This window comes from Neomonachus schauinslandi, chromosome 2 (genome assembly GCF_002201575.2).
Source record: "Neomonachus schauinslandi chromosome 2, ASM220157v2, whole genome shotgun sequence".
NCBI classification, from domain to species: Eukaryota; Metazoa; Chordata; class Mammalia; order Carnivora; family Phocidae; genus Neomonachus; species Neomonachus schauinslandi.
The window spans coordinates 162,213,272-162,236,030 of NC_058404.1; the positions used below are offsets into that span (position 1 = coordinate 162,213,272).

The following is a 22,759-nucleotide window of genomic DNA, read 5'->3' on the forward strand; positions in this document are numbered from 1 at the left end:
ATTATTTTTTTTATAAATAATGTATTACAGATCAGCTTCTTAAAAGCGTGTGGGGGCTCCTCAGTTGCACGTAATCCCAAGGTTGTCCAGTAGCCCTTCACGATGGCTACTTTGCCTAGAAACTTCCAGACGAGACGTGGTCTCCAAAACCTTCTCCACGTGAGCATCCCCTTCCTTCCTTCACGAGTTTGGACTTCGCCCTGAGGAGAGGCTAAAGTAACAAGGTTGGACTTCCAGGCCCTAGTCCGTGAGGCCGGCTCGACAGGCCCTGGGCGCTTCCCCAGTCAGGCGGCCGCGTCCGACGTTGGCCGGGGCCACGGTGAGGGCTCCAACCTGCCTGCTCTCTGCTCTCCGCCTCGCTCTTGCCCGGCGATGTCCCATGATGTCCCCATAGCAAAAGGATCCTGTGACCAAATATGTTTGGGAAACACTGGATAAAACAACAAATTAAATTGCTTCTGAGGGCACGGTGCCTTTAATATGCTGATGGACTATGCAAGTGTCAGGCCAATATGGAGCCTCCCTTGTGGGAGACGAGCGGCTTGCGCTTTCCTTTACTGGTTCATGAACCGCGACACATCATTACCCTTTTACTCTCTGCAGAGTGTTTGCTGCAGCTCTTTCCCTGATCAGAAGCATCACTGTCCTGAGGAGGATTTTGCCTAGGAAAAACAGGTGTGGAGCCATCCTAGGCTGCTGTGTTTCTCTGCCTTCGTATCCCTGGGGTTAGGACTCATGAAGAAATACTCTGGCCCCTTGAGACTGATCTCAAAGAGAGGTTTCCAAGTAATGCATTTCAGAAAAAGGGAGAATTTGTGTTTTCCCAGCAGCTATCAGAATCCATTCCTCAGCCCCCAGCTGCCAGGCATCTGCTCTCAGTTGCCAGGGGGTGTCATCTGTCTGCAGGGGGTGGGGAGAGTCTCAGTGGACTGGCCACAAAGCCCTCCCCATGCCACCACCCCAACGGAGAGGCGTTTTGTTCTGTTTCTACCTGGGCTTCCATGCTGACTCTTCCCACCACACCATAGAACGCGAAAAGGAACATTACCTCTGGCTCATGTGTTCAGGACTTGGACAAAATAAATGGGATAAATGTAGAGAAGAACAGTCAGTAGGGCTTTGAGGAATAACTACGATTTCCCAAGGAGCTATGTCTTTGAGACGGAGGGAAGCCATCAGGAGAGAGTATCTTCCATTCTGCTTTAAGGCCTGTGGAGAGAAGAGGGTGCAAGATGCATGTCTAAGAGTCTCTGCATCAAACCAAGGCTCTGTGAGAGGGAAGTCAAGGCCACTGGAGTTTGCCCTTACTAAAGTCGGAACTTTATCTGCATCCTACGGCCACTTGTTACCATCTCCTTCCCGCATTGCTTTCATGTGCTTTCCTCTATAAAGGCTGTGCAGAGAAGTCTTCCATCCCCATCTGTTCTGGTTATCTCTTGCTGCGTAAGAAGCCATCCCAAAACACTGACTTAACATACTGTTGATCACTGATTTTGTTCATGAACCTGTACTCTGGGCAGAGCTCAACAGAGAGCAACTCACCATCAAGGTGGCACCCATGTCAGCAGGTTGATGCTGCCCATCAGCTGGTAGCCCGGCCTGGCCCATGAGCTAAGGGACGCAGTTCTTGCCATCGCCCTGAGCTTCCTCACAGCATGGTGGCTGTGTTCAAGGGCAAGCGTCCTAAGAGAGAGCCAGATGGAAACCTCAGAAGTCATGTAGCATCCCCTCCACAGTGCTCTGTTTGTCCAGGCAGACACCCATACCCACCTGGGTTGGAGGAGAGGGAACTTACTCTCTTCTTGGAAAGGGAGCAGAAGTTATTGTCGTGGCCACTTTTGGAAAACACAATCTGCACTCGGCCTGAATATGCACTTGGCTGTCCAGCCTGACGGGCAGCGTGTGACAAATTCTAAGAGTTTTCCTTCCAGTCTGGAGGACAGAAAATCCTCCCATGCTCTTGACCCGGATTCAAAATAAGTGCTCCCAGAAAAGCTTTGATAATGAAAGATCTGCCTGTTTGCCATAATTTTTTTAAATAATATAATCTCAAAAACAAACAAACAAACAAAACCAAAATCTTCCTGTGTGATAAGACACTACAGGACTTTCCTCTCCCGGGTTCACTGTGTCAGGCCCTGGAAGGTGAAGCAGACAAGCTGGGGAGAAGAGCCAGTGTGCCCACAAGACCATTCTTGGAATGGTTCTGAGACAGTGTGTCAAGTCCGCTACGTGCCCTCCTCAAGCAGAGGATAGACTTGTGGTTAGCCACATAAAGCTGTGGGCTTCAAAAGGCAATGCCTTGGAGGGGGGGCTATCAAACTGGGGAGAAACAGCTTTGGCAGAACCTGACATTCTTCAAACAACCAAGCATTTCTCCAAGATGCTTGTGCATGGAGCACCTTGATCTCCTTACAGGAAAGCTTGATAGTGATCTAATAAATAAATCGAAACATACCTTACCCCCCTCGCTTCAACGTTAATTTAATTTAAAACTAGCGTGTCTAATAGGCAGCACTTTTAAAATGCATTTCTGGAATTTGTGGTTTGGATTTCGGTCTCCTGAAAATAACATACTTTATATCTACTCCATGTGTTTGGCCCCCAACTTGTTTTGACTAAAGGACATGATTTGTCAAGATGTTTTCTCTGCTGGAATTGGCATGAGGAGGGGGTGGGTTTTATCTAATGAAATTGCGTGAGGCCCTTTTACCTCCTTTTATGTATTTTTTAAAGATTTTATTTATTTATTTAAAACAGAGAGAGAGATCACAAGTGGGCAGGCAGGCAGGCAGAGGGAGAAACAGGTTCCCTGCTGAGCACGGAGCCCAATGCGGGGCTCGATTCCAGAACCCTGGGATCATGACCCAAGCCGAAGGCAGACTCTTAACCAACTGAGCCACCCAGTCGCCCCTTATGTATGTTTTTTAAGAAGGTTTTTGTTGCTGTTGTTCCATTTCCTATGTGGCCATGCTTAATTGGAAAAAATTAAAAGATTTGTGAAAAAGACTCAGAGAAGACCCAGTGCTTGCTTCTGGGCCCTTCTCTGAATTGATATGAGAGCTCCCTCACCTTGGGTCCACAGGGGAGATGGAGTAGCTGCTCAACAGGCCCTGCAAAGCTGGTTGTGAGAGGAGATCGGAACTGAAACTCTTTCAGTGACAATGCCAACAAAGTGCACGACTTAATCATTTCTTGTGAATCATTTATGGTGAAGACCGAGGAGGATCTCGGGGAACTCAGGGCAGTAGTGTGGTGGGCCTCAGGATGGATGGGGACTGAGAACTAGAAAAGCCATCAGGAAACCAGACAGTTCTTTGGGACTCACTCTGGCCTGCAGAAGATGCAAAGCACACCAGCCAGCACAGGGCAGGTGCCCAGGAAGTATGCACTGAATGAACGGCTGGGTCGTGATGCCACAGCCCTTGGTTCTTCTTAAGAGCTCAGCTTTGACTGAGCCTCATCTGTCTTCAGTCAAGTCTTGATTCCCAGGGAAGGATCTGGAATTGGCCCAACTGAGGTGAGCAGCACTTTCCCAAACCAGTCAACAGTGGCTGAGGGGCAGGATCACATTGCAGCTGCATAGCTGCCAGGAGCGTACCCCACAACCATAGGCATAAAGGAGACCGTTCACGCGTGGGTTGGATGCACCTACAGTGAAGGGGAGAAGACTGCCATGGGGATGAAGGGCAAAAATGATGAGCCTCAGGTGAGATTTGCTGTCAGAGCCTTGGACTGTAAGAGCTGGCCATGCCTGTGGATCATCTCGTTCAGCTCGTCATTGTTTACATAAGCAAACAAGATGGAGAGATGAACTGTTGGCGTAGGTCCGTTATACTTAATGGCATTTCTGACAAGAAGAAAATAGGTCAGCATTTGGTGTTTCTTGATTAACTCAGCACACCTCCTGGAATTCCTGTTTGCAACACTATTTATCACCATTGTTTCTATTTTCGTCTTCTTAACTGTGCTTCATCCTATGAGGTAAGGCTTGATTTGTGTCTAACACTAGCCAAATATGATCCATCAGTTCTAGTGAGATGGACTCTCACGGTTGGAATCATTAAACAAAAACAAAAACTTGGTTTGGGCAGTCTACAAACTTTGTCTGCCTGTGAGCAATTATTGAGAGCGTCTTCTGTGTGCTCCCACTGTTGTGGGCAGGGAAGACATAGAGACAAGCTAGGTGCCCCACCTGCCCTGGCCCAGCTCACCTTGTGTGGCCTGCAGCTTGCTAGGTGATGGACAGGAAAATGGAGGACTGTGGGGAGGAGAGAGAAGTGGTGTGCCAGGTGGGATTTGAGGGCACAGAGAAGGGGGAGTCAGGCCGGAAGTCAGAGAGAGCTTTCCAGAAGAGTGGAGCGCCATCAGCGCTGCGGGAGTGAGGAACAGAGTGACCCATGCCATGGTTCCCAGGGCTGGAGCTGATGGCGGATTTGGGGAGTGGAAGAATATGAAGCCAAAGGGATAAGCAAAAGCCAGGTCAGGACAGGCTAGAGGTGTGAGTTTTGACCAAAACACTGAGGTGCCATTGAATGGTTGTTAGGAATCTAGAACCAGTTTATATGTTACAAAGGTGTCCCCAGCAGCAGTGAGCGTGGGGGGAAGTGTGGCCAGATCCGCATCGGGCTGCAGAGGGCTGGTGGGCAGATGAGGTGATCCGGAGCTCGAGCAGGGTGGGGGGCGTGAGGGCAGGGGCTCAGTGCTGGCGGGTTCCACAGGACGGGGTGTTGCTCGGATGTGGAAGATGAGAAGATACCGCCTGGGGTGATTGGCCTAGAGTTGGGTGACTGCATGAACAGTGTTAACATTCTCTCCGACTGAGAAACAGGAATGGAGAGCAAGAGGACTTGTGTTTGAGAGTTAGCTTTGCAGCTCTGCAGAGCCTGGGCCAATGGGAGCAATCTGGGGCCACGGCTGCAGGTGAGCCATGGACCGTGGGCAGGGGCTGGGTCACCCAGGAAGGGTGTCTAGGAGAAGAGCAGGGGCCAGAGGTCCGAGCAGTCAGGGATACAGCCTGTCATGGAGCAGGTCAGGCAAGCGGAGCCCTCTAAGGAGAGTCCAGGGATGCAGGGGAGAAACTGGAGGGGATGGGGGAAGTTTCCAGAAAGAGGAAGCCATCCACCACAGCAGCTGTAGCAGGGAGGTCAAGCTAAACAACAGAGTGGCGCTACCCAAGTGGAGACCTTCCACGATGTGATTCAGTGAGGAAATTCCACCAGGAACCTGCTAATTGACCGATGCTGCTAAGGAATGAGAAGCTCAGCCTTAAGAGATGAAAGCTAGCAAAAATGCTTTCAGTTTGAAGAATCTGTTTATAAATGGGGAGGTGTGGAAAGCGTCTAGCTCTGCAGTGAGATAGACTTGGATTTCAGTCTCCACCCTCCAGCTCACTGACTGGGAGACTGGGGACAAGTTACTCAGCCCTCCAAGCCTCCCTGTCTCTAGCTATAAAACAGAGCTTCTACCCACTTCACAGATTCTCCGTGTCACATCGTGTCCTGCTCGCCCCACCCCCTGCTTTCTTTTCCTCCAGAGCACTTCCCACCTTCCATCCTTACATACGTTTGCTTACATACTTTGTCATCCTCCCTGACCGAAAGAGAAACTCTACACCAGCAGGGAGTCTGGTCTGATCCGTTCACTGCTGCATTCTTGACATCCCTGAAGCCTAGAGCCGCATCAGGCCCTGTAGTAGTTGCTCACTAAATATTTGTTGAACGGACGAGTAATTGAGTAAAAAGGACCGTGCTCGACATGCAGTGATGGGTGGCAGTGGCAGTGCTCTTGCTAATTTCTGTGGGGAGAAAAGCCATTGCCAGACCATCTTCAGAGTCGGCACCGCTGTTCTCAGGGCCGAGTGCCCTTTGAGGCCAAAATTCCTGTTGCACTCTCCCCCTTCTCCAAGGCTCTGCCGTTGTTGGAGAATGGGGGCCTGACCCTTGCCTGGGCTGGGGACAGTGGAGTCACACATTTAGAGAAACCGAGTGGAGGAGAATCGGCAGCAGGATTCCCAGGACTCCTGGAGCGTGCCAGAGAAACTGGAAGCAGAGGAAACCCCGCTCATCGAAACCAATCAGGACATCAAAGAGCTCTCGGGGCCCACAGCTGCAGAGAAGGTTCCCACAGCCTATGCCTCGAAGGCTCCAGTAGATGGATGGTGGAGAGAAACTGTCTTCTCTAACCAGAACCCATGTCTGAAATCACAGCCAGCGAAGGCTCGGAAAGTGAAAGAGCAGTGAGTCTGATTCGCTTTATTAATCTGGGCATTTGCGATGGCAGTCAGGATGCTTACATCTTTCATCCTCACGTGCCTCACACCAGGAACTCACAGACACCCGGGATGCAGCAGTGTGGGGCTGATTATAAAGAATGTGTTATTCTGACGGAAAAGACTTGCAAAGGCTCCACCTCCCAATAGCCTGCCCACTGGACATGTTCTAGAAGGAAAGTCTGGTATCAAAACATAAATCTAAACAGAAACCAAACTAGCAAACAGCAACGTGCATTAATGGGACCCTTTTATGTGTACCAAACCCAACATTCCCTCAACTCCTTGGCCCCAGGGTATTGTTCTTTGTTGTTACTGTTCTTTGTCTCCTTTTCATCTTTCGATACATCCTTCCAAGATTCTCGCAGCAGTGTACTTCAGAGCCCAGACTCTCTTATGGAAAGCATATGTCTTTGGGAACATACTGTCCCACTTGAAGTTCTGGAGCCAGTTGTATTTCTGTTCCAGGATCAAGTGAGAAACAGTTATTTGCAGGGTTGGAAGGAACTTCAGGTTAGCTCCTCAGCCAGGAAAAATCACACTTGAAGCAAAGAGTTTCTAAAAGATCTCTAAGAAAAGAAGAGCATCTCCATTTAGCCTGTGGGTCTTCGTCATTCATCTGTCCATTTATTTTATTCATGCAACATTTGTGGAAAGTTTACCATGAGCAAGGTCTGTGCTCAAAGCCCAAAATGCCAAAATTCCAAGATAAATATGATCCATCCTTCCCCTCCGGTAGCTCGCACTCTAGGAGAGGAGATAAGCAGCAGTCCAATTTGACAAGGCCACGGCAGAGGTGTGGTCAGATTTGGGTCACAGGGCAGGAGTCGAGAGACAGGGAGAGACAATTTTTCAGAGGAGAGGATACTCTTTAAAGAGAATAAGAGGGAAGGAGGTAAAGAAGAGAAGGAGCGGGTCCTTAACTATTGAATAACTGTAGAGCCAGGGCACGGACAGAAGCCAAAGCACACCGGTGTGGTCCCAACCAATGCCTGTGGGCCACAGATCTTTCTTACTAGCGTGGAGAATCTCCAGGACTTAGAGAGAAGTGGAAAAAGCAAAGTACGATGTCGAGTATCAGAAGTCCAGGTGGGAGTTACCCTTGGTGAGGTTGTGACAAGAGTGGGGCATGAGAGGGACTCCAGGATGCCAGCTCTCTGTGTTTTGATGGCTTTGTTTACTTTGTGGAAGTAAATCAAACCGAACACTGTGATAAATGCAATTTTCAGTGCAAATGTTCAATCAAGCGTCGTATGTTTACCAAAATGTTCAAAAAACCCCAAATACCACGCAGTCAGGCATGGCTCAAATTCTTGTGAAGGGCTCCAGCAAACAAACAGTGTGCATGGAAGATGGAAATAGAGACATGAAGCAAAGCCACACTGAAAGAGCCCTGTATGCTGAATGAAGGAGTTCGTACTTCATCCTCAAAGACCCATGGAGAAGGCAAGCACCAATGGAGCTGAGGGGTGTTTCAGAGCATGGCCCCTTGTGCCACAATTGAGTTACTGGGTATAAGCTTAAAATTCTCCACCTGTAAAATGCAGCCATGATTGTATTTGCCCCCAAAAGCTATTTTGAGGATTGAATGAGATAATGCACAGAAATGTTTAGTAGAGTGCTCACTAGAGTCAACAATAAATGTTTGCATTTTAGAAAGCTTCCTCAGGCAGGAATGAGGAGGACAGATGGGGGCCGACCAGACTGGCATGGGGAGACAAACCAGAGGCTGTGGCAGTAATCTAAGGAAGACAGAATGAGAGCCTGACCGGAATAGGGACAGTGGAAGTCAAGGAGAGAGCCACAAATGTGAGGGGGTACAATTAAGATCTGGGAAATGGAAGAGAGCGAAGTCCAAGGTGACTGTCAGGTGTCTGGCTCGGGAGCACGTGAAGATGGTGAAGCTGTTAGAAAGTCAACATGAGGAATAGACTTGGCAAGATCATGCATCAGATTTGGAGCCTGTTGAGTTTAGGGGTCCTGGGAGACACCCAGGTGAGCAAGTCCACAGGAACTCAGTGGAGGTGTTCAAGCTAAGGAGATAGATTTGGGAAGGATGTCAAACCTTGTTGAAGGTGAATGAGTAGGTGAGATCCTTCAGGGGTGATGTAGTGAGTGAGAAGAGCCAGGGGCCAAAGATGGAGCCCAAAGTAACATGGACATATAAAGGGGCAGACCAAGAAAAGGAACCTGTGGAGAAATTTGAGAAGAAACAATCAGAAAAGGTAGAAGGAACAACCAACAGAGAGTGCTATTAGAGTAGCCAAGCAGGGTGTCATCAACTGTGACAGATGCCACAGAAATGACCCGTTAAACGAAGACAAAGCAGTGTTCATTGACTCCTGCATATGATGGCCATGGGGACTTCCGGGGACTAGTGGGACACAAGCAGGATTGTCCTGGGTATGTATTACGTGACTTGGAAGAAAGCAGCCAACAAATGCAATCCAGGGGAAGGAGAGCTGCAGGGCAAGAAGCTCGGGGAGGGGGGCGGGGATGAGGAGTCAGTCTTTTCCTGAAGGTCAGAGTTTCCAGTATTCATCTGTTTTGGAAGAGGCTAGATCTCTCTCTTTCTTTCTCCCCTTCTCCCTTCCCCTCCCTCCCTGTCTCTTTCCTTCTCGCGCTCTCTCCCTTCCTTCCTTTTTTTCCATCCTGCGTTTCTTCTCCAGAAGCCAAAGAGTAACTTATATAACTGGAAACACGGAATGTGTTGCCTTTTTAAGTGTTTTTAAAATAAGATGTTGACCTGGGGGCTGTCTGCGCGGGAAGATGGTTTGGGAGTTAGTGTGAATGAGTGAGTACATTCCCCGCCTTTGTGGACCCTCCCTTCGCAGACTCAAAGCCTCTGTCTCCCGCCTTGGGCTGAGGTGGCCATGTTGGGAGCCAGGGGCATGCTTCCTGCAGTGATGTGATGCTGCTCCGTCCTGGCCGCTGCCCCCGCCCCCTGCCCGCCTCTTCCACCCAGTGGGTAACCATTTGCCTCTAGAACTTGGGTCACACCACTTCTCCTGCCCACTCCTCCCCAAACCTGCTCTGGCTTCCAGGTAGGGCTCAAAACATACTGTCTTCAGAAACTCCCTCTTGTGCCCATCAGTTAGTCACTGTGTGGGGCTCATTTTGCATTTCCTGAGGGGTCCTGTGAGTCATTCTCATTCTGGCATATAAGACTTTGCCTTATTGGTGAAATCATAAGGCATCAGGCTAATTCTCCACGACATCTAGTGGGCCATTCCATGTAGAGTAGGTGCCCAGCAAAGGTTGGCTCGCAAAAGGTAAGGGCATGAAGTCTGCGCTAGACGATAAGCTCCCAGGGCAGGTGCCAGGCTTGTGCATCTTTTTACCCCTTCAACGCCAGCTCCCTAGCACTCTGACCATCTATCCATTCCACAGGAACTTACTGAGCACCTGCCAGGTACCAGAAACGGCACTAGGTAAGCTGAGAATTCAGCAGTGAACCAGATCCCCGGTTCTAGAAGAGGAGACAGCCAATAAGGAAACAAACAAAGGAACAAGTCCAATAACCACAGGCTGTGGCAAGCTCTTTGAAGGAAGTTAACAGAGCTCTGTCATGAAGAAGGGGCATGTTTATGCTCAGAACTGAAGGCTGCTAAGGAGAGAATAAATAAGTTGCCCCTCAGCCTTCTCTTCCTATTTAATAGCCGCACGACCTTAACTTTTCCTTTAATAAAATATTCAAAGGGGTACAATAAGATGACATGGCATGGGCTTTCCTGGTCAGTGGGTTTACAGCCCACTAACACGTCCAATCCTTAATGAATCACTGTCTCTAAGCGTTGCATATGTCACCTGCACTAGGGGGGCGGCAGCCCTGGGGTCCCCATGGAGGGACAAGGGAGAAGGCACCCAGCTGCGCAGCGTTCTGCCCCAACACCAGCCACTTGAGCCCATGGTGGTTTGTTTTGCAGGTGAGCCGGCCTCATCCCAGCGACCACCCTCTCCTGATCCTCTTCGTGGTGGGCGGGGTCACGGTCTCAGAAGCCAAGATGATCAAAGACCTTGTGCCGTCCCTGCAGCCAGGAACCCAGGTACTGAGGCCTCTGTGAACGGTGAAGGAGGGTCCTGAGGCACCAGTGGGAGGGTGACCGAGGGTCCTTCATCTGGCTTCCCAGCACCTCTCCCCATCTCCATCCCACCTTTCTTTTCCCACCCACTCCTGCCCTGTCACATTCCCCCTCCACCTGCTCCCGGGTCAGCTGTCCTCCTGCTGCAGACACAGGGAGGAGAGCTGTCCCTTACGGTCCTCGCCTGCCTCTGGGCTTCAGGGGCTAAGCTGCTATTGTCCCTAGTCCCGATTCCTGAAGGGCATATATTCTCTTGTGTCCAGTCAGCTCTTAGCTACTCACGAGTTGTTACTCAAGGCGCATCATCAAGACAATAACAGATGTAGCATCTGTCTCCTCTGTCGCCTCCTGCCAGTGCCCGTTCATCCCCTCGGAAGCAGCCTGGTGGTCAAGAACACACACCTCTCGATTGTATGGGTCTGTCCTTGAGTCTTACCTCTGTCATTTACTAGCCAGCTCATCTGGGAAAGCAAAGCCTTCCATTTTCTCCCGGAGGCAACAGGGCTAGGGGGGCTGTGAGTCTTGGATCAGGTAAGGGGAGAGCACGTACTTCTAGCACTGTGCCTGCCCCATAGCTCTCGATAAATGGTGGCCACCCTCAGTATCAGCCGTTTCTGGGCGGTCAGCACCCTGTTCGGCAGTGGTGGTGGTGGGGGGGGGTGTTTAGCTGCTGACAGGAGGCAGCCGGAGCCCAAGGGGAGGGACTTCAGGAGAAGGAGAGCCCCTTCCAGCCCCCTGGAAGTTCTAATCTGGCTGACGGCGCAGAGCCGGCAACTCAGTAAGACTTTAAGTCCTTGCCTGAGTGGGCTCCCCAAAACATGAGAGCAGGTGGTTTCCATGGGAGATGATCCCAAGAAGCAGAAGAAGCACGGGAATCTGAGAAGACAGACAGTCAAGAGAGAAAAGCCAGAAAAGAGTGCTTTGTTGCAGGCAGCCGGGGCTCTGTCCTCTGGGGGCCCGAGGAGCCCAGACGACATGCCCCCGGATTGTCCTGCCGGGAGACAGGGAGTCTGACACATGTTCTCATTAACTCTCACCCCCCACCCCCATTTGAGACTTGCCTCTGAGGGCTTATCTTCAGCTTTAGCCCAGGGGGCCTCTGTCTCCTCTTAGGCGAAGTTCTGCCTGTCTTCTGCCTTCCACATCTCTGCTGGAATCCAAACTCAGCACTTGGCAGTGCGACCCTGAACTGCCTGCCCACTGCCTCCTATTCGCTGCCCCGTCTCCTCAAGCAGACATGGATTCCATTAGGACAAAGGCTGGGGCTCCCCACCCCTGAGCACATGGCAGGAGTTCTGGAAGCCTGGTCTGCTGGCTTGATTGGCTACAGAGCAGGCTCGATCGCCCGGTGAGGCAGAGAAGGCCTGGGTCCTGTGGTCTCCAGACACCCAGCCGAGGAACGGACCTGAGTATCTAGGCAGCTGCAGAAAGTTCTCGAACGGGGAATGACCAGTCTTTGGCTGTGACCATTTCTGCTCTTACTATCACCTGTCATGGTCCTAGCTGGTGAAATTTCTGACCAAGTGGTCAATTCTGCCTCATCTAACACCCTTTCAGCAGTGTCAAGGATCTGTTTAACAAGCAGTTGCCTTTTTGAGCAAGACTTTTTTTTTAATCAGAAAGCACACTTCTCGCTGTCCTTAATGAGGTGAACCAAATTCTTAGCTCTCCAGAACAGTGCTGCATTGTACCACCCCGACAGACATGTTAATCCCCACTCTAGAAGGATACAATGCAGCCATTTTCAAAGCTGCGGGACCCGAGTTAGACAACACAGACCTGGGATCTGCAGTGGCTTTGCGACAACCCAACCCTGTGCCCGGTCATCTACAGAGGGAGCTGCTCAGAGAATCTGGGGCTTAAGGAGCAGCCGTGATTGCTATGTGTCCATGGTGCAAAAAGTTCCTCCGAAGAGCTAACGGGCCCCAGGAAGCCCCCAAAGGCAGTAGGGAAAAACAGCGGAGGAGTTATTGATCATGGTGCCCTTGATCTCCAAGCTTCTGAAAGGAGGTGGGTTACCCGGATGTTTGCTGGGGTGGTACCTGTGGAGGCAGATCTTCCTTTCTCAGACCCCAGCAGACTCACTCGGCCCTGGGTGCACACCTACCTGTGCCCAAATCTGGGACGGGAGCAGCTACCTGCTTTTACACGTGCAGTGCAAGTCCGGCCTTGCTGCTCTAGCTGTCCACGAAACGGCTGCTCTAGCTGTCCATGAAATGGCATGCATACGGTGCCATTACCAACTCAGACTTCGACCTCTGTTGGAGAACACAGGTGAACTAATTGAAAGGCGTAGGTTCTACTGAGTCTATGTGCCCAACAAACCCTCAACCAACAAGCTAACTCGGACGTGACCGTCCATGTGAACAACGGATAATATGCGTTATCTAACCCTAGTATTCTGTCTTTACTAGCCAGCCTACACGTGAACACCTCTGGTGATGAGGACTCGCCCCCTCCCCTGCAGCCTACCTGGGCCTTGGAGGGCCTTACTGTTATGTCTCTCTCCCCTAGACGAGTCCAAATCTGCCTCCTTCTAGCCTCCCTCATTAGTGCTGTTTCCAGCTCCTGGGACCCACAGAATTTACAGGCAAATCAGGCCCATCCCTCTCCCACGTGTTCTCCCCTGGGTCTGCTCTTCTCCAAACCAAGGCTTTCCAGTCCCATGAGGTGTATCTGAGAGTGATGGGTGTGGTGGCTGTCCTCAGCCCCGCTCTGTCTCTCCCTCTCGAACTCAGCTGGAACGGAGAGCCATAGGTCAGTGTGGACGACCCTGAGATCATGAGATCAGTGCAGGGTAGTTGGGTCCCCCTCCTTCTCATCTTCACCACAGCCGACAAGGCCCAGCACACCGTCTGAGGGATGGATTCTTTCCGCTCCGTTTTCGCTGCTCTAGAAGTGTCGACATCAACTGAGTCTACAGTCTTTTCTCTCCAAGGTCCTCGGTCCTGCCAACAAGGGAGGTGCGGTTGGTTAAGCGGTTGACTCTTGGTTTCTGCTCAGGTCCTAATTTCAGGGTTGTGAGATCAAGCCCCACGTCAGGCTCTGTGCTGAGCTCGGAGTCTGCTTAAGACTCTCTCTCCCTCTGCCCCTCTCTCACCTCTAAAAATAAATCGAGAAAGAAAACCCCACCCAGCCCTACAAATAGGGTCGGGATTGCTGGATGTCATGATTGTTCATCGAATGTTGAATACTGAACACTAGAAACTTTACTTATATTATTGTAGCATAAGATAAAAGTAGCTCTTCTGGAGAATTCACCAACCTGTTGATTTGTTCCTGAGATTATGGGCAACTAAAACCAGGCTGACTTTTGTATCAGTTCCTATTAATCCACATCTTCTCTATATCTACGTGGGTGCTTTGGGGACCCAAGCGCAAGAGCCTACCATCACATCTACTGAATTGATTGATTATTCAGTGAACATTTGTTGAATATCTGCTTTGTGCCAAGCACTGTTCTTGTGCTAAGGATAGAGTAGTGAGCGAGCCAGACTCGTGCCTGCTTTTGTGGAACTTATATTCTAACAGTGAAGGACTGATGTCAAGCATGAAAACTCCAACCAGAGATAAGGGTGCCAGGAACACAGACAGTGCTATGGTGGGAATAAGTGCAGGGGGACGTTCCTTCAGACGGCACAGGTTCCCCGTGGAGGAAAAGAATTTGAAAAGCATTCAGGGACCAGCTCTTCAAAGGAAACTCATAGAACCCACTTATGGCCCATCCAGGAATGAATTCTCTTCCACAGAAAGTGACAAGGGTAGCTGGAAACATGGAATCCAGAAACCATATGTCCACACCTGCTTGTTTTGTAGGACTGTTGTCATACTCTAAAACGGGCATGTTTCCTCCACTCTCTGCCCGTGGTTGTTGGCCAGGGGGCCCATGAGAAAAAGTGGGCAGCTGGAGAAGGCCCTCTGTCCCAACTACAAAAAGGGATCAAAGAAGCAGCCCCCCCCACCCCACCCCAAGCAGCCCAACCATGAGGCAAGAAGCTTCGTAGGCTTCCCCTCACTCTGGAGTGCTTGTGCCCAGTCCCCGCCCCTGTCTCACTTGCTGCCTGTTGTCAGGCCCCATGCCCAGATGGCTCTGCAGGCTGAACTCTGTGGCTGGATGGGGGCCAAGAGGCCCACAGAAGCCTGAGATTGTGGGAGGAAAATAACAGGGAGGGACCCTCCCAGAGGACACAGGGAAAGGCCAGCTCAGGAAACAGAGGAAGACCATGTGGGCAAGTTGGCCCTGCCGTCCACCGCTTTTCATAGGTGGATGCATGTTCCCACCCACATTTTCTAGCACTTCTGTGTTTCTGGAGCTGAATATTTAGTGAGAATGTAAGAGAAAAAACAAAGTAGATCAAGAAATATGCTCATACACACACAGTTTGGCATAACTTTAGGGGTTCAGGATACCTAAATTCTGGCTCCAGGTTATTCTAAAATTGATTGAAAGGCCCAAGAGAGGAGTCCAGTGACTTCCTTTTTTTTTTCTCTCTTTTCAGTCTAGATTTATTTTATTCTTTTTTTTTTAGATGTATTTGTTTATTTGAGAGAGAAAGAGACAAGTGAGCAGGGGAGGGGCAGAGGGAGAGGCAGAGAATCTCAAGCAGACTCCACAGTGAACGTGGAGCCTGATGCGGGGCTCGATCTCACGACCCTGAGATCATGACCTGAGCAGAAATTGAGAGTTGGACGCTTAACCCACTGAGCCACCCAGGCACCCCTAGATTTACTTTATTCTGAAGTTTCTTACTCTGAGGAAAACATCAATGAGGTTTTAAATTTATCTTTTTTGCCTGAGTTAGCTTAGAGCCTTATAATCTGAACTAGAAACTCTAGAGACAGTACAGATCAAGGTATTGGATGGCAGCCCCCATGTTCATAGTACTCTTGTTCACGCTGTCCTTCACTCCTGTGAATGAACAATTCTGGAGTCATTTGCAGTGTGAGGTTTGGTTCTTCTTTCCCCTTGAATGACTTCTTATTAAATAACCCCCAGAAGGGACAAAGATGAGGAAGTGATCTGAAATGTCCCACTTATGGTTCTTTGGGAGACCCTGGTAGCACCGTTTACTCACCTCAGAGTCAATGTGAAAGCAAGGCAGACAGTTCACAGTGAGTTTCCCAGAAAGCTTGGTCGTGTCCCTGTACTTAATCCACTCTCCTACTGGCCTAGCAATACAAACCTTCTACATTTAACACACACGTATGAGTATGTGTGTGTATGCCCATGCAAGTAGGGGTAGGCAGGGCCTCGGATATGATATATGCTCACAAACCAGGTCATCAAGTGGAGGAATATGCATGTTGGTGCCTGTGAATAGTTACTTTTACTGGGAAGAATCTCACAAGTTTAAAAGAAAAAAGGAGAAAAACCATTTTTATCCCCTGCTCCTTTCAATTCAAAATGTTAGAAATCAGATGGATCTGAAATCTAAATCCTGGACTGCCCTGCTTCCTCTGTGTTCTGCAGAAATGGAACAGCAAGATGCTGGAACCTGCAAATTAGAGTGGTGGCCTGCAGAAGCTGGACGTGGGAAGAAAGCAAGAGGGCTGGGCCGCTGTCCAAGCCTGACCCGCTCCTGCAGGAGCCTGGGCCAGCTGACGTAGGGGCTCTGGGGAGCCCTGGGGAGCCCTGGGGAGCCGCGGTGTCCTCCTCCCCTGGCTCACAGATGGAAGTCTTCATCAGTGCCCTCGACTGCCTGGACAAAAACCAGTTCTCTAGAAGGAATTCTCTCGTGCTGAATTTGCCTACCACCACACATTTGATGACTGTTTATAAAATCTTCATTTTATATCTAACAGGCTAATCTCAGGCTCTTTTAAGCATTTTCTTTCTCATTTTGACCATCTTTTTGTCCCCCCAGTTGGCTAATTTTTTAGACTCTTTAAAACTATTTTAGTCAAATAATGCAGAAATGCCCTAGTTGAATGGGCTAAAAACCTCTAAAAATGCTCAGATGAGTCTGAAGACCAAAAGATGCCTAAGATGTGAAAATGCTCAAGGCCCCTCATCTGTAATAGCGTAAATGAAGTGTTAGCCTGGCTTGTGATTCCCAGTAGGAAATGTAGACAAATAGTTGAACTGATTTGAAATAATTTTCCCAGAGCTATTTGAGCTATCTGTTATTAGAGCATCTCAGGGTGAAAAACTTCCTGCTGACCATTGCTAAACTCACTGCCTCTTCCTTGTCTGACCATTTCTGTTCACTCATTTCGTCATTCACTGACTCCCTATATCAAGGACCCGCTACATTTCGGGCACTGTGCTAAGAAACAGTGGAAAGATTCAGGAAAGGCAACAAGGAATATAGTGTGGTACCAACAGCCGTGGGAACACACTTCAGCTTTGGGAGGGGTGGTCTTGGAAGGCTTCCTGGAGGTGGTGATGCCTGAGCAAATTTTTGAAGGACTGAGAGGTCTTCAGGTAAAGAGGAGGGGGACTCATGTTCCGGGTGAAGAACCATCCCCAAAGTTCCACCCGTGAGACTGCAAATAGTCATGTCAGGTGGAGATCATTATTCCCACTTTACAGATGAGGAAAGTGAGGCCCAGCTAGGGTCCAACTCCTAAGTCTGTGCTCTTATCCACTGCCCCATCTGGCAAGAGTCCTTGGTCTGAGCTTTCTTGCCTCTTCAGAGCCCCTAGCTCCCTCCACACTGCCCTGGTTTCCCATCTCCTTCTTTTCAGCCCTCCACATGCATGTCCCAGGCACCCTCTGGTTCAGCCCTCATGCTAAATACCTGCCTGTTCAGAGGTGAGGGGCCCCGTCTTTGGGTCCTGCTCAGTGGAGGTCATGGAACCCACCGTCTCTGTCAGCCATGGCTGGAAGCCCAGCACACCGTCTGAGGGATGGATTCTTTTGGCTCGGTTTTCGCTGCTCTAGAAGTGTCGACATCAACTGAGTCTACAGTCTTTTCTCTCCAAGTTCCTCAGTCCTGCCAACAAGACTTACATATCCTGGGAGGCTTCCGTTAGCCCTTATGCTTGCCCTCACCTCAGCCAGAGAGGAATCTGCCATTTTGACTCAGGAAGGAGCACAAAGGCTGGCAGTGGTGGTGGGAACTGGCAAGTCACCAGGGCAGGAAAGGGCCGTCTACTGCCTCCCGAGAGTCAACTACTAGAGAGTATGCAAAGGACTTCTGTTTCTATGCACACGTTTTACAAAATATCTGAATACGGGTTTCTTACCTTATGGTCTATGATTCCTAGTTGAACACAAACCTCATCTGAAACTACATTCAGAATCTTGTGTGTGTTGAACAGACACATATTTTTCTAGAGTTCTTAGCTTTTTTAAGGAGACCTGTGACCCAGTCACAAAACCACAGTAAAATGGCACTCAGAATGGCTGAGCACTTCCTGTGCTCTAGGCACGTGACTTGACGCAATCCTTGCCACAGTACCTCCAGCTCAGGGCTGTTGTTGGCCTTCTGGGACACGCAGAGTAAGGCTCCAAGGGAAGTGGCTTTCCCTGGGGCACGCAGCCAGCCTGCGGTGGAGCTGGGCTCTACAGGGCTCCAACAAGTGTGTGGGCCCGGGCGCCACCGTTCTTAGCCAACCGCTAGGCTTGGCGCAGGAGACCCTCTCCAGACCCATGTGTTCATATGCTGTCTACACCGTGTGTGCAGACGATAAGGGCATGCTAATATTCACTTGCTGCCCTCCAACTCTCATCCCCTGGCGTTCAAGGACAACTGTGGGCACAGACTGCAGTATTTATTTTTCTGCCAAAAATATAACTTGGCTGACATTAGCCATATATTGTTTAAGATCGTTCTCTTTTGAGAAAAAGTAAAAAAGCTGCTTGCAAGGGCTCATTTTTGCTTGAAACAGAAAACTTTTTAATAACCCTCACTTCTTTAACAAGAAGAAGGAGGAGGAGGAGAAGATGAAGAAGAAGGAGAAGAAGGAGGAGGAGAAGAAGGAGGAGGAGAAGATGAAGAAGAAGGAGAAGAAGGAGGAGGAGGAGGAGAAGAAGAAGGAGGAGGAGGAGGAGGAGGGAAGGGAAGGGGGAGGAGGAGGAGGAGAAGAAGGAGAAGAAGAAGAAGAGGAAGAAGAAGGAGAAGGAGAAGAAGAAAATCATAAAATGCTTTCTTCTCTCCTTCCTTCTTCGACTCGGGCCCCATCTGCCTTTCCTCCACATTGGAGTGGGGATTCTTCTTTCTGACCAGTGAGCTGGGAGTTGGTTACATCATTGGCTTGGGAACACCTGGAACAATGTGGTGGGGGAGACAGCATGCACATTCCCGGGCTGTATGGCCAGGTGAAGCCCGGTCCTGCTGCTCGCCTTGCAGTCACCTCTGCTCGGGCGCTGGGCTGTGGAATTCCAGCTCTAGGACCTCCTTCTCCATTCCCAGAGTCAGCTCCTCACCTGGCCACCTGTGCAAATCCTCACCAGCCCTTAGCCCTTACCCAGCACATCATAGACCCAGCCGGACCCAAGGAATAAGTTGTTTCAGTGCTATAAAGACAAATCTACCCCAGAGGCAAGGTCCAGACCGAAGGAAGCAGGAAGGATCCACCACAGTGACAGGCCAGAGAGGCCCAAAAGTCCCCGTGGACTAGGGGAGTAAAGCAGCCTTGCCCAGACCCCTTGACATGACCGAAGTGACCAGATAGGCCCTTGGATGCTGGAGTCAGCCTGCCTGGGTTGGAATCCTAATTCAACAATTTCCTGTGTGTTCCTGGACAAGTTATTTAACCTTTCTGTAGTTTATTTTCCTTATCTATAAAATAGGAATAATAAATGTACCCATTTTATAAGGTTGTGATGAAGATTACCTGGATTTTAAGTGAGATCATGCTCAGTGCCTGGCACATCATAAGAACCAATAAATGTGAGCCAATACCATCCTTATCCCATCATTGTTACGGGTTGACTTGTGCCCCCTCCCAAAAGATGCTGAAGTCTGAATCCCTAGTACCTGTGAATGTGACCTTACTGGAAATAGGTCTTTGCAGATGATCAAATTAAGATGAGGTATTTAGGGTGAGCTCTAATCTGATATGACTGTGTCCTTATAAAAGGAAAATTTGGACAGAGAGGCATGCATTGATGGAAGACAGTGTGAAGACACAAGGAAACTGAGAGGAAAGCATGGAACTGATTTTCCCTCACAACCCTGCCAACACCTTGATCTTGGACTTGTGGCATTCAGAACCATAAGACAATAAATTTCTGTTATTTAAACTGCCCAGCTCTGGGTCCTAGGAAATTAACACAGTCATCACCATCACCCACAACGCCATCCACCCCTTGGGTGTGCCTTCTCATGCTCCCCGAAGGAGCAAAGCCTCCCTGGAGAAGAGAGAAACCTTCTCTCTATTGAGGTCAAATTACTGGATCCCAAAGCTACAGTATGATCGGATTCAGTTCAGCAGCCAGGTGGTGGCTGGGCTCGGCCATTCTCGATGCCAATTGGTTAACGGTTCAGGAAACAGAGCCCCGCTGTCCCACAGGCCATCCTTCCCCGCCTGTGCACCCCTCCTTCCACCCAGGACCCTAGCATCCGGCGGCGTCCAAACTGCCACATTCTGCCTTTTCTCCACAATGCCCCACTCTGTGCCTTCCCCCAGAGAAACACATTGCATTTTTTTTCTCATCCTCCCATGACCTGGGATTGGCTTTCCTAACTGTCTGTGGTGTGTTTGTCCCCTCCTGCTGGTAGGTCATCGTGCTGTCCACGCGACTCCTGAAGCCACTTAACATTCCTGAGCTGTTATTTGCCACTGACCGGCTGCATCCAGACCTTGGCTTCTGAGCGGCTGCTAAGAGGAGACCTGCCCGAGGTGGAAACACCCATCCTGTTGCCTGCCACCATTCAAGATATGCCTCCAAACCCAGTGTCCTCTTGCTAATTGTGGGGAGGACAGAATTCTGCCCCAAAGGTCTTGAGAACCCTGTAGCAAAGTGCTTTGCTTGGACTGCCGGCAAGTCTTTAAAAATAATAATAATAATAATTCATTTTTCTAAAGGTGTCTATCTTTCAGCTGGCTTCATTCGACATAATTCCCATTTCTCTGTTTGTGATCTTCCTGATTCCAACTGCAAGCTCCTGAATTCTACATAAATGCCTGTTGGCAAGTGTTGGTAGCTTACAAGCTATTTGATCTACAGTTGCTCAAGAAATTAGACATGCTTTAGAATTATGAGTGTGAAGAAAGTTTGATTTTCCTTAAGATTATGTAACTGGGGAGGGTACCTTGCAAATTGGATCTGAGAGCTTGCTGAAAAGGCAAGGAACGGGGTTAGCAGCTAGAGCCGTGCTGGTAGCCCACGGGCCACGTAACTTGGCCTGTCATTACAAAGGGCGGCGTTGTCCCCGCGAGCCCACCAGGCAGGGTCCCCAGGCTACTTGCAACAGTAGTGGGAGAGAGGTTGATTGGAGGGCTGGCTCTGCCCATAAAAGCTTTCCTCCCCTCCCAAAGGAAGGCCCCCATAAAGGTTTCTGGTCCAGGGAGTCTAGATGGGAACCCCAACCCCTGGGACTTTTATGAGTTAGTGTTTCTATTGAAATAGAAAGCTCTCTTTTCAGTTTGTCTCACTTTTCCTTCTGGTCATGGCAGAAAAACCTAGACCCAACTAGGGAAATTATTTAAGAACTCTGGCAAAAATGAACTGCTTGGAACCCACACGTTTGTAGGTGTATGGTTCATGGAAATTTCTAGCATCTCTAAAAGATGTGTGTAATGAAGAGAGAAAGCTGAAAAACAGTTCTAGAGTGGATTAAACAGGTGGGCAAAGTAAAATGTAAATCAAAACACTCATGTGTCTCGGATTTTAGTTCCCTGTAAAATGTTATTTTATGAAAAACCTGTGAAGTTGGAAATCATTCTGAGGTGCAAAGCAGGTTTTATAGACACCAATGTTCTTCTTCTTCTTCTTTTTTTTTTTTTTTTGGTCCAGTATGTTTTCCACCTAATACCAGTGGTGCTGATACGAGAGAGTCCACATGCTTCTTTCATTCTCCTGATCTAGAAGTTCGAATCTGAGTAAGGGAGAAAATGGCGATAGCCCGAAAGAAATGCTAATTAAAGCAGAGATCACTCTTTTTTAAAATTAAAAAAAATAATAATAATAACCTGTTAGTGTGTCAGTGTGCATTCATTCATTTCCACATATTGAGTGGCGTGTTCTGGGCACTCTGCGAGGTTCTGGCCTCTCTGGTGAGGGAGCCACATGCGCCCCTGACTCTGGGGCTCTCGCAGACTGAGCAGCTGGGGCTTCTCCCGGGGCTCTGGCTCTGTGTGAGTACCTGCTCGAGGTAAAGTCCTACACCACACGTCTGTATGCAAAGGAAACCCTCTGGAAATTTAAAAACCAAACTGCTAATAAGTAGTGCCTCTGGAAAGGAGTATGGTAGGAAGGCTCAGGAAAAGGGGGAGTCTCGCTCTCAATAGACTTCTGTCTATTGTTTGTTGTTTGGATGTTCTCCATAGCAAACCTTGCTGGTGTATTACTTTTGTGGCTTTCTGTATTTTTACAAGTTGATTTTGTCTTTTAAAAAAGAATACTGCAGGGGCGCCTGGGTGGCTCAGCCGTTGAGCGTCTGCCTTCGGCTCAGGTCATGATCGCGGGGTCCTGGGATCGAGCCCCGCGTCGGGCTCCCTGCTCGGCGGGGGGTCTGCTTCCCACTCCCCCTGCTTGTGTTCCCTCCCTCGCTGGGTCTCTCTCTGTCAAATAAATAAATAAAATCTTTTAAGAAATGAAACAAATAAAGAGGAATACTGCAAAGCTTCTAATCTGGAACTACACAAGAAGGAAGTCCCTGATTGTAAATGGGTCATCCAGCAGTTACTGGGCCCCCAAAGGCAGTGTGGCAGGAGGAAATGTCACGGGTTAGGCTTGTAACCATCTTCCATCTCCACGGTCGCCGGCAGGCAACCAGGTAGCGGAAGGCTTTGGACAAAGGAGGAGGTTCACGGTGACTGGAATTTGTTTTGAAAAAGAAGGTAGGGGACACAGGACAGAGCACTGCTCCTTGAATTAAGAGCGGGAGCATAAGGGAAACTTGGTATAAATCCCACAAAGGACCTTCATCAGATAAGGACAAAGAAGGGCCTCGGGGAGTGGCATGTTGACCCCTCGACGCAGCCTCCTAAACCCTCTCTGGTGTTGCCTCCCTCTTGTGCTCACCGCCCAGGAGCGGGAGAGGATGAGGGAGAAACGGATCATGCCCTTGACCTCCTTCAAAGGTGTGAACAGCACTCCGAACCGCAGCGTGGGTCTCGTCAAGCCTCAGTGCCTGCATGTGGAAGATACAGGTACACCTGCAAGGTCCCTACCTCGTGAGAGAGGCTGCCGGAGAGGCCACCATCCCTAAGAGCGCTAGCGCGTGACGCCAAGGCCCAGGGGTTTTGACTAGCCGGGACGCCGAGCCAGTCACCTCGTAAAGCGATCAAGTCT

The 22,759-nt window shown here is 49.6% G+C and overlaps 1 protein-coding gene across 1 annotated transcript in view; it reads left to right on the forward strand.

The window, feature by feature from the left end:
• Nucleotides 1-21,253, forward strand: part of SCFD2 (sec1 family domain containing 2) — a 438,974-nt gene extending 417,721 nt beyond the window's left edge. The window contains exons 8-9 of the mRNA XM_021701578.1: nucleotides 10,198-10,317; nucleotides 20,022-21,253. Coding sequence (XP_021557253.1) covers nucleotides 10,198-10,317; nucleotides 20,022-20,114 — 213 coding nt within the window. The 3' untranslated portion in view covers nucleotides 20,115-21,253. The remainder of the gene's footprint in view (nucleotides 1-10,197; nucleotides 10,318-20,021) is intronic.
• The last annotated feature ends 1,506 nt before the right edge of the window (nucleotides 21,254-22,759 follow it).